General features: G+C 34.1%; 1 protein-coding gene across 1 annotated transcript in view; it reads right to left on the bottom strand.

The window, feature by feature from the left end:
- Nucleotides 1-3,345: 3,345 nt before the first annotated feature.
- Nucleotides 3,346-12,498, bottom strand: part of LOC144447954 (tyrosine-protein phosphatase non-receptor type 21-like) — a 148,098-nt gene continuing 138,945 nt past the window's right edge. Inside the window, exon 15 of the mRNA XM_078138079.1 lies at nt 3,346-9,264. Coding sequence (XP_077994205.1) covers nt 9,136-9,264 — 129 coding nt within the window. The 3' untranslated portion in view covers nt 3,346-9,135. The remainder of the gene's footprint in view (nt 9,265-12,498) is intronic.

The following is a 12,498-nucleotide window of genomic DNA, read 5'->3' as shown; positions in this document are numbered from 1 at the left end:
AGAAACGGCGATTTCACAACCAATAGTCATTTGGGGGCAAAAAGTGAAAGCTTCGTAATGGCTTGAGAAGTAATTGTTAACGGTAATTTTTAAAAAACAAGTTAGTATATCAATAAGTCTACATCGACATATTCTTGTCCGTGAGTGTGAAAAGATTATTATGCATTAAGGCGAATATTTCTGACATCATACATTACAGACACTTGGTGTTGTGGATGCTGTATATCGCTATATCTCACCAAAAAGTCCAGAGCACAAACACCAGTTTCCAGTTTCAATTATTGTTGGTCTGTGAAGTAATTGTACTTATGTATAAAAAGAAACATAATCGCTTTCCAATATTTGTGAAATATAAGACAAACCTATGACAGGCCAACCAACGATAAACTCTGATATGTAAAGAAAGAATTTTTTATTTGAATCATAGAAGTAAATACATAACAATATATTTCTGGATCAATTTTTGGTGCTAAATACCGGCACAAGACTTCCCTGGCTTAACTGGTAGAATAAGTTATTACACAGGGAATTTTAATAAAGTTTCTTAGATTCAGGTGTTTAATTTGTTGAAATCTAGGATTGGTGAAGATGAGGCATTGATTGTAAATTTTATAGTCAGTTTTACTTCAAATATCGTTACAAATGTCGGCAATTGTATTACAAATGCGTTAGTTTATTACAAATGTCGGCAATTGTCAGATGCAGAGTTACATGTAGTTTACATTTTATAATTATATTCATTTAATGTTTCTTTCTGTCATTCCCTTTACTATTGGTAATTGACAAATATACACACATCCATTGCACACAAAAAATGCCAGTAATAAATTTTATTAATATTAATAACCAGAAATATGTTACAATAGGCTTATAGTACAATGCCTTTTATTAATTAAAATGCAAAAAATAGCTGTGTACATGATTCCCCCTTCCCTTTTAAATACAATATTGAATTTACAGTGCATTACAGTTAACATGGAAAGATGAATGTGACATAGAAAAAATACCGCCAATGGCGTTGTAGCACAACTGTACAGTTTAAAAAAATGTTTATTCATATGCTAGTCCATGCTAACAATAGGTGTTCATTTGCTGAATGACTATCCAGTTGCATATCCAACCATGTTGTTATCTTTGCGATATACGCGATCATTTTGCTAGATATATTCGCATACATTTTTGAATGTTTTTGTTCACTTGTGTATGAATTCCTGATATTATCTTTGCAATATACGTGATCATTTGGCTGTTGCTATGGGCGTGGTCTTGTGGCTAGGCACATTTGCATACATTTATTGAATGTTTATTCATTTGTCTTTCAATTCCTGTTATCTTGGTAATATACAAGATTATTTGACTTGCTATGGGCGTGGTCTTGTTGCTAGGCAAATTTGCATTCATTTTTGAGTGTTTATTCAATTGTCTATTAATCCCTGTTATCTTTGTGAAATACACGACTGTTTGGATGTTGCTATGGGCGTGGTCATGGTTGCTAGGGACATTTGAATACATGTTTTTAATGTTTACTCACTTGCCTACCAGATGATGTTATTATATGTAAATATACTGCCATTTGGTTGTTGCTAAGGGCGTGGTCATGGTTGCTAGGGCCAATTGTGTCAAAATATTTTGAAGAAAATTTACAGAATAACACTTCTAGAAACATTTCACCAAGGTTCAGTGTCACTAACCAAGTACTTTTTCAGATACAAGTTTTTGACCAAAATTCACATTTTTACACCTAATTTGCATATCACTGATGAGATCATTACATGCTTAATATTTCTTCATCTATACACCCACAGATGCATCCTTCTTAAATTTCAGCCTAATCTGCTGAGTAGTTTTGGAATTAGAGGTTTTTGACCAAAAAGACACATTTTTAGCCCTAATTTGCATATTACTATTAAGGGAATCATGTCATTCACAAATCTTAATTTACTCACATCTAAGAATCTTCCCATAACATTTCATGCCAATCTGCCCAGTAGTTTTGGAGATTTAATTTTTTTGACCAAAAATCACATTTTTTGACCCAAAACCCACATCTCTTATGCAATTAATTTCTTTTGAACAATTTCCCAACTAGACACCAGAAGTAACATGACCACCAAATATCAAAGCAATTGCTCCAGCAGTTTTTGACTGTAAGTTGTTCACACACACACACACACACACACATATCCACACAGACACTTTACCATGCCTATAGCAATACTGAACCTTCAGTTCAGTTGTGCTAAAAAAATGAAGCCACTACATTGCACCATACAATGCAGCTTTCTACAGAGGTAATGTACCCAATGAGAAAGCTACTTTCTACAGATTTACCAATGGGAAAGTTCCTCACCAACGACAATACAGCTTTCCAGAGGCTGAGTGACCACTGAGGAAGCTGCTAACATTCATGTCGTGCACTTCTAAGTACACACAATTCTTGATTCATTGCAAAGATTAAAATATTTCTCATAACATAATCTGTACAGATAAAGGCACTAAATTTTTTGTTAAAAACTGACTTACAAGCGTATGTAGCACAGTTAATACACGCAAATACTCGAGATGATTTTTGAAAAATGTTCCCACTCTCCGATATTAATAAATCAAGATACTATTTCATGAATATGACAAAATGAAATATAACAAGTCTTCATAAAAGACATAGACTCTCAAATGTGATTGAATGGAGATATGATTTATAAGAAATTGTTGGCAACAAATTAATAGTACTCCAACAGTGTCTATGATAATGCACAGCATTGCTAATTTCAGTAACTGAACCTGAAGATCCAGGTCTAGGTCAAAGGTCAATCTCTAAAAAGACAGTTTAATCCTGGCAATACAGGGGTAGACACTTTAACGTAGTCTCCATGTACTAAGATGACTAAGTTAATTGTTAAATCATGATTGTTCACTTCAAATATGTCCGCCATTCAGTAAAGAGTTATATGAGCACCAAAAATGATAAGTTTATCCGGTTCTCTATTATCTATATACATGACCTAAAAGACATTCACCACACACAATTGCTACAAAGTGTCTGCAATATGCAAGTAATAGTTTAATTCCGATGGTCTATGAATAGTTTCAGTCTACCATATGATTGAAGTTGTTTAGTTATGCTGTATTAAATATAGTAATGCTAGGTAATGCTTGTGTATACTTCTTTTCTTCAATATAACAGTTAAAATGATGTAGGCTTGGTGTTCACTCATGCAACTATGTTTTGACTCAAAGATGACATATTTACAAAGACGGCAGGATCCTGCCCAATCACATTGAACACTAATAAGCATTTGCTATCTTTAACACTGCAGTAAAACATGCTTCTCATGAAAATTTAACACTGCAGTAAAACATGCTTCTCATGAAAACATTACTACATGGACTTAATGATTTCAAAGGCTTCAATTGTTTATTTTTCATCTGATAATCAACTAATAATTGACTACTTCTACAACCCAACTGTGCACAACACTTATGTAATTGTTTCTTTTGCATTAGAAGTTGTCTGAGGATGTGTATGTAATAAATGTCATGTCACATGAGTGAAACACCAAGCCTACATTATTTTAGCTGTACTTGTAAACATGATTTAAAAGCAAAATGTAAACACTACAATGTGTCTGTGATAGGCAGGAATTGGCTTGATTTTGATAATTGACCCTGAAGGTCAACATCTCCAAAGATAGCTTGCATGTGATAATATGGGAGTAGACACTTGAATGGAGTGTCTGTGCATTACAGTTCGTGAGTTATGCAGTAAATAATGATTTTTAACTATAAAGTAAAAGTAATATGAGCAACAAAAATAATGTTTGTGTATAGTTCTTTTCTTCAATATTACTTGTAAACATGATTTTAAAAAATTGGCAATACTATGAAGTAAATATAGATTTCAAACTACAAATATGACCACCATTTAGTCAAATTTGCATATTTCATAAAACAAAGTGACATACATATTTCCCACATGTCATCTTTGTGTCTGATTTGAAAGAAATTGGATATTGCATGTCTGAGAAAAGACGTATTAGGGATGCAAGCGTGCACACACATCTGGATGGATGGATGGACAGCAGGAGCAAGCCCATTGTAACAGCACTCCCTTCAGGGGGAGGTTTAACAACTGAGATATGGTAGAATGACAAATGTGATCAACAAAGATAAATAACAATAATATTAATAATAACAATAATGATAATGATTATAATATACATGATTCAATCAGTTATCTTGAGAGGAATTTTCTGTTGTTGTAAAAACTGCATGATTTGATTTGGTGAAACTAGCCCTATACCTATTTAAGGCACAATTAGTTTTACATTCTATTTATTACTTCCACTGTGATGTAAACTGTTGTTTTGTCATGTAATGGTTGTGACAGTAAGCACAGTATGTAGATTACAGTAGTTAACTTATTACGTATCTAGTATTGCTGCTTACATATACTATAAACATACCCTGCTTTGAGTACATCTCTGTAAATATGGATCATCATGGATTATCAAAATACCCAACACAAGAATTAAGATCATGCCTCAGTGCTGAACATGACTGTAGCTTAACTGTAACCAGTTTAACAAGTATATGAGGTTCATTAACTGTGAATGAATTAGATGTGTTGAAATACTCAATTTTAAATTCTGTTTGAGGATTTTCCTTTGAGGGCCCACAAGAATGACACTGACAATATGGGCCATGTACTTGTAAACTATTAAACATGTCACTTCATGATTAATGGAACTGACATAAATTTCATTATGTAACATAAACTGATTTCGTTGTGTGTCACCAACAGAAAGGTTTGTATACAATGGCCAACTTTGTGTCATAGTTCAAATATTTGGTGGTAAAACTAAAGACTTGTGGACACAGGCTACCTATTGCACTGATTATTTATGAAAAGAGCAAAGTGAACTGATATTTTTGCATCAATCACATTCGGCTTACCCTTGCTTCATCAACTCTTTTTTGAAAAGCAAACATATGAAAGTGAGACTTTTAGGTATAAAGGTAATATTGGTCTCTGCTTGTTTAGCCCAGAGAGACTTCTTTATCTGGTTCAATATGGTAGCACTGGTAAACAACATTGTCAAGTCAGATGTCCCATTCTCTATGCTAGTGCAAGTTTTGCTTTTGGTATCTTCAGCTTTTTTCCAACTTGGTAAAAACACAAATAATATACAGTAAATAGAACCATAGACAAAGTCATGAAAACATGGAAAGCAATGTTATTCTCATGATGACCCCTATAAACTGTACAAAGTGGTGAGGCATGACTTGGTTTATAACATACTCTGTAACAATTGATCCAATGTCTTTTCATAGCACACAATATATTTTGTAATAAAACACACAGACCCACACATCCATCCATCCTTCCTAACCATATATCACGCTTTATAAAATATATCATCCGACTCTCATTCCACCAAGCATTATGTTCTTCAGGTGTGTATCAAGTGACAATTGACAGGTCATCAATAACAACTTTGAGTTGGGGAAACTACTTTACTCTTATAAAATGTAACAACAAAAAGGTGAGTTGTAGCAAGCCTTCAGTGGAAGACATAGCCCAAACTTCTGTGTTATATTGTGTAAGATAATTAGCATGTTGACAATTTTAACACTTTATTTGTAGAAGTTTTGAATATGTCAGAAATCCAAAGGAATGGTGAAAATGCCAGATAATATTTGTATTCTGATTATGATCACATGTATTGGTGGGGTTGGACTAGAATAGTTGGCAGACAACTATTTTTTGATCACTTTCCCATTTATTTATGTAATCATACTCTCTTTACAGACTTGTATTATTAGTATCTGGGAATAAAGTCAAGTCACATGAAATGCTTTGTTGGCCTTTCCAGGGATGCAAATGTTTGCAGTGTTGGGTTTTCAGCATAATTAGCAATATTTGGCCGTCTTAAGTGTACAGCAAGAATGTAACCTTTCTCTCTCTTCACCTTGGAAATGTTTGTCAAAGGTCAAAGGCCACGGTCTCATCAGAAAGCTCATCATTAATGTGAGGGTAGCCACTTGAATTGAAGTTGAATGGTGTCCATAGGTATCAAAAGTTTTGGAGATAACTGGCAAAATGGGCTTTATATGAGAAACCCAAGTCATAATTAAAAAAAATTATTACTTGAACTGTTTGATTCAGAAAGCTACGAAAATAACCAAAATGTGGCTATTTGACCTTGAAGAAGACTCTCAGGTTCAAAGGTCAAGGTCTTCAAAGACCACTTATATTATGTGTGTAGGCACTTGAATGGAGTCACTATATATTACACCTACAAAGTTATGATGCATATTGTGAAATGTAACAACAAATATGGCCACCATTCAGCCATATTTGATTCTGTCACAAAAAAGTGATGTGCATATGTCCCACATGGTATGTTATCTTTGTGCCAGGTTTGGTTGAAATCAGTTGGTGTATGCCAGAGATATGAGGTTAAATACACAAACAACAAATATGGCCTTCATTTCGCCATATTTGATTCAGTTGCAAAACAAAGGGACATATCAGATATGAGGTGCACTGATGGACGCATGGATAGAACCCAATGTAAAAGCCCCCTCCGGGCAGTGCCCGCTGGAGCCTAATAAAGTGTCTAAAAGAAATTAACAAATTTGTGAAGCTACTGACTTAAAATGTCATCAAATAGAGATGTTCCCTGAAAAAATACTTGATCTGACCAGCAGATGTTATTATTATTCACTAGGTGTAGGTTTTGTTTTTACATATCACCATCTAATAACTTGTCACCCAAAACTCCTCAAGCACCATATATCCCAAATCCAGCTAATACCTGAGTACCAGAAAATAACATAAAACATAATAACAATGACGTTAAAAATAACCATGCAAACAAAACCACTGAAATGCCTAGTATGCATCATTTCTTTGATCTACACTATGATTATCTGTCTACTGAACTTACAGGTGGGAATGGTTGATCAAATCTCAAGAAGACATGATCTCATCAAATGTTTAATTTACTATATATTCTCTTTGCATCTACTTATTCCAAGACAACTATGTATGCAACTCTGAAAGGAGTCTCTGTGTTTTCTGTGCGAGAGTTCTAAGGAAGAACCAATGTTGCCTTGATTGCATAAAAAATATGAAATTTAAATATTTGTGCTGCCAGTATTCATTTTATTTATTTACAAATATTCTTGTGGAATATACTAATTTTGTCACATTCACATTCAATATAACTAAAAACAACACTCAATTACTTACATACAAATGTAAAATGAGATACAAAGTTTAGATAGACATGTCACCTACCCAGCACCATTTGTAAGAACAGTCACTTCTCAAATGAAAGATTCGTTTTAATTAAATAGTTTGTACATTCAAATGTAAAAAGCTAAAGAACTTCTCTCAAGCTCACAGTAATTTTTTAACATACCCTTTTCTTCAAATATCTGCAACAGAACAATTACAAACTTTTACGAAATCTTCATTAGTGTATACATTTTCAGAGGGATACCTTTCAAATATTCAGTTTTCCCAAAGCCATGTACTCTTTGAAGTGGCCATATGGATGAGGATGTTATTTATTTTGGATTTTTTAATTGATACAACAATGTCATCATAGTTTCCTACTTAAAAAAATAGTGCCAATGGCGTTGTTTCACACCTGTATTTATTTGTTGTTATGGGTGTGGTCTTGTTGCTAGGCAAATTTGCATACATATTTTGGAATCTTTATTCACTTACCTACCCATCCCGGTTTGTTATCTTTGTAATATGCATCACCTTTTCACTGTTGCTAAGGGTGTGGTCACAGTTGCTACGGCCAGCTATGTCAAAATGTTTTGAACAATAACTGCAGAATAGCACCTCCAGAAACATCCCCACAAGCCCATTCACCACATACTTTTTAGACCTAATTTGCATATTGCCATGGTGTGAATACACCTTCAGCTACACATCCCCAAATGTATCCCCAATAAATTTCAGCCAAATCTGTTCAATACTTTTGGCATTATAAATTCACAAATAAGACATTTTTAGCCTTACTTTACATATCACTGATGGCATCTTTAGTCATGAACATTTCTTAATTAATCTAAATGCCCCTAAGAATATTCTCACCAAAGTGTAGCTCAACCTGCTCAGTTGTTTTGGAATTGTAGATTTTGACCAAAAAGACACATTTTAGTCCTAATTTGCCTATATTTATATATTTACATACATTTTTTGAATGTTCATTCACTTGTCTATGAATCCCTGATGTTATCTTTACGATATACATCATCATATGACTGTTGCTATGGGCATGGTCTTGTTACTAGGTATAATTGCATACATATTATGAATGTTTATTCATTTGTCTAATATAATCCCTGTTGACACAATTGTTTGGCTGTTGCTATGGCCATGGTTGCTAGGGATATTTGCATACATTTTTGAATGTTTACTCACCTCCTAGATAGTGTTATTTTAGCAAAATATACTGGCATTTGGTTGTTGCTATGGGCATGGTCATGGTTGCTAGGGCCAATTGTGTCAAAATGCTTTGAGGAATATCTGCAGAATAACACTTCTAGAAACATCTCACCAAGTTTCAGTCTCATTGGCCAAGTACTTTTAGCTCTAATTTGCATATTACTAATAGAATAATCATGTCATGAACAAATCTTAATTTACACACACCTAAGAACGTTCCCACCAAATTTCAGACCACCCTCCCGGGTAGTTTTTTGAGCTTAAGTTTTTTGACCAAAAATTACATTTTTGACCCAAATCACATACCTCTGATGCAATCATTTTCATTTCAACAATTTTCCATCTGCATGTCCTACATAATGTCCCCAGCACATATCAAGCCAATTGGTGTGGCGGCTGTTGACTTTACATTGTTTGCACACACACACACACACACACACTTCACCATGGCTATAGCACTAATTCAGTTGTGTTAAAAATCCCAATCCTCACCCATATGGCAACTTTAAGGCGTTTCAACTTTACATGTTTTTCTGGTGAGGTACATTGAACATTCCAAGGAAGAGTTTCAGGAGAGTAGGTACCGGGTATTGCTACTAGGGCAGGTAAGACCACACACTAGGTCTTTCAACACATCTGAACAAAGCAGATCAGCTGAATGACGTTTATATCAGCCTTGAATTTTTCAAGAACTGAATAAGAGTTTTGTAGACAAATATGTACTGTCCAACAGTTTGTACCATCATCATTCTCTGCTTTCTTAGATTTGATAACATCCTTCGCACATCAATATCCTGTAGGAAAAATAGCAAAGAATAAGGTTTCTCACTCTACATAATGACATTCTGTACTTGCATACTAAGTAGATAATACATACAACCTTCTGTGGTTGTATACTAAGTAGACAATTTACATACAACAACCTTCAGTACTTGCATATAAGTAGATAATTTACATACAACCTTCAGTGCATGCATACTAAGATAATTTACATACAACCTTCTATGCTTGCATACTAAGTAGATAATTTACATACAACCTTCTGTGCTTGTATGCTGAGTAGATAATTTACAAACCCTTTGTACTTGCATACTAAGTAAATAATTTACATACAACAACCTTCTGTGCTTGTATGCTGAGTAGATAATTTACAAACCTTTTGTACTTGCATACTAAGTAAATAATTTACATACAACAACCTTACGTGCTTGCTGAGTAGATAATTTGCAAACAACCTGTGCTTGCATACTAAGTAGATAATTTACAACAACAACCTTCTGTGCAGATAATTCACAAACAACCTGTGCTTGCCTACTAAGCAGATAATGTACAAACAACCTTCTGTGCTTGCATAGATAATTTACAAACAACCTTCTGTACCTGTATACATGGGGTACATTTACATATGGGCCGTCGCAGGCAGAAAGGGCCCTTATGTCGATTTTTGCTACATTTTAAGTTAAAAGTTAGACGCGTTCAAACATTGTATCACTTTTCGTTACCCGTGAGTTCGAAAGTGCGAATGACCTTGATGACTCTCGGCATGATGTTTGATCGTTTTGGGTTAATATTTCTTTCTTCTCGAAAAAATGTTGCTCATTTTCGATGAAAATGAATAAAAATAAATAAATTGATAAAGGTTTTAGCATTTCTACGATATTTTTCCGACTCCAAACGAAGTTCGATGCTGCACATTCCCGCCAGATCTCACACGTGACCACTAACTTCCGAAATCAAACTCAACATTTCAAAGCGTAAGCAAACCTCTTCACAGCTCTTATTATATTAACCTACTACAATGTCCTTAGAAATCCCAATTTGTCGTGAAATAGACCCGGAACTACGCGCGTTACTTGAAAATCGACAGGATGACATCGCCGAAACATTTAGCCCACCGCAATCGACATCCAATTCGCAGATTTCCCAAGATGAAAATACCACTAGTACTAGTAATATTATTGTTCAACGCGATTCAGCCGAAGCAGAAGGTAATTCCGAAGACGAAGACCACCAACTCAACCCAGAAGAAATAGCAAGATTATTTTCAATATCAGACGACTTATCAGCAGACGAAGGGCCCCGGGATGATTTAGCCAAGAGTGCAGTAGAGTTAGCGATGAAAGACGGATGTGGATGTAAGAATGAGTGTTTTACCAGTTTGAGTGTCGACCGAGTATGGGAATACCGTTTAAACGTAGCAGAGTTTCCAAGGGACCAGTTAGATGTACTTATATTATCAAAATTAGAACAGAGTGAAGTCTTAAGTGATACTATTCGTGGAGGCAAGAGGGAGCGACAATACTTCAACTACACCTTTGTTGGACAATCTGTCTGAAAAAGCGTGGCGTTACATTCATAGTATAGGTGAGTATTTTTGTTTTCGTACTTTTATTAATTGTTGATTTTCCCTATGTCGACATGTCGTCGCTGCTTTTAAAATTCACCAATTGCAGTTTTAAATGAAAGTCTGAAAGCCAGGTGGAGGGTCTATGGCCTGACGTAGTAATAATAGATGTTCATACCTTAAACATCGATGTCAAATAAGCCCGAAGCATAGAAGAGGGGGAAATGACGACGCTGGAGTCGATATTTATTTGTGTCAGTTGTAATGAACGCCCGGTCGGCGAGGTGACCTCGACTTTATTTTAGCGGTAATGGTATCAAACTGTGATCATGGTGGTACTTTCATGTTGGATGTTGTAAACTGAACGGTTTATGGACAGGGGAGGGACAATCATTATTGATGGCAGAAATGGGATGGTTACGTTTTTCAGAGAATACATTTGTAAAACTGTTCTTGGTAATCGAATGTAATCGATGAGTACAAAATATGCCATAGGTCAAATTGTGTAAATAACTTACTACTAGTACTACCCATACAGCGTCAACACGTACCTGAAACAATTTGTATCTACAGTCTGCTTACTGGAAGTTTGATTTGATTGTACTGAAACAATATGATGTAACGTTATAACTTATACAGTGCCATTCAAGCTATTGTTATTGTATTGGTAATTCACTACAAATTTATACAACTGTATAATTACTTATGTAGTTTGAGTCATTCACCTAGTCCTATCACTTGTATACAATTGCCATGATTTTGTCGAATTTTTCAAAATTATTTTTTGTTAAGGTCATTACAACTAGTCATTGATATTCGTTAAACCTCTGTATTAAACTTATTATTAATAATAGTAATAAGTATCAGTATTTTAAGATATATTGTGACATTAGTTACTCTTTTCTTCATTGCTATTAGGAGAAAAAAAGATTTAAGAATATAGAGTCATTACAAGATGCATGGTGTTATCCCAAGAAATCATGGTCTGAAAGGCAAGAGACCAGTTAATGCATATTCATTTGAGGTAAGTCATTAGTTAGTATTGCTGAGTTTATCTATATATAACACTTTTGCTAGGTAAAGCCATCCCATTTCTAATATTAAAGTATACTTTATAAGTTTTGTCATCATGTAAAAATAACCATCTCCCTTAGTTGTTTTGATGTGTCATTTTGTTCACGTTGAGAGGGAAATTTCAGTAAACCTGAAATTGTATTTTATAACATGACATAACGTATATGTAAAGCTCAATCTGATACAATCATTTGGCTGTTGCAAAACTATATATATATATATATATATATATATATATATATATATATATATATATATATATATATATATATATATATATATATATATATATATATATCTCAAAAAAAATATAACTAATGTGTAAACATAGGGTGCATAACATTTTTAGATTGTTTTCCTCACAGGCAAAATATAACAATGTTTTGACTTTTCCCATACCTTTATGGAAAGAACACAAGGGGGTGTGTGCAAGCTGTTATTTGAAAAATACAGTATTTAGTTTCAAAGTATTGGTTTGGTAAAGTTGTAGGTAAAATCTAAGTGTCGAAACAATATATTTAAAAGCATTAACTTCAAAAGGTGACCATGTACTATATGCACCGTACTATTGGTGAGTGTGTCATTGTTTTTTTATCCTGTTCTTTAATTC

The sequence above is a fragment of the Glandiceps talaboti genome, chromosome 2 (assembly GCF_964340395.1).
Source record: "Glandiceps talaboti chromosome 2, keGlaTala1.1, whole genome shotgun sequence".
Lineage (NCBI taxonomy): Eukaryota > Metazoa > Hemichordata > Enteropneusta > Spengelidae > Glandiceps > Glandiceps talaboti.
This window is presented reverse-complemented; position numbering and strand designations above follow the sequence as displayed.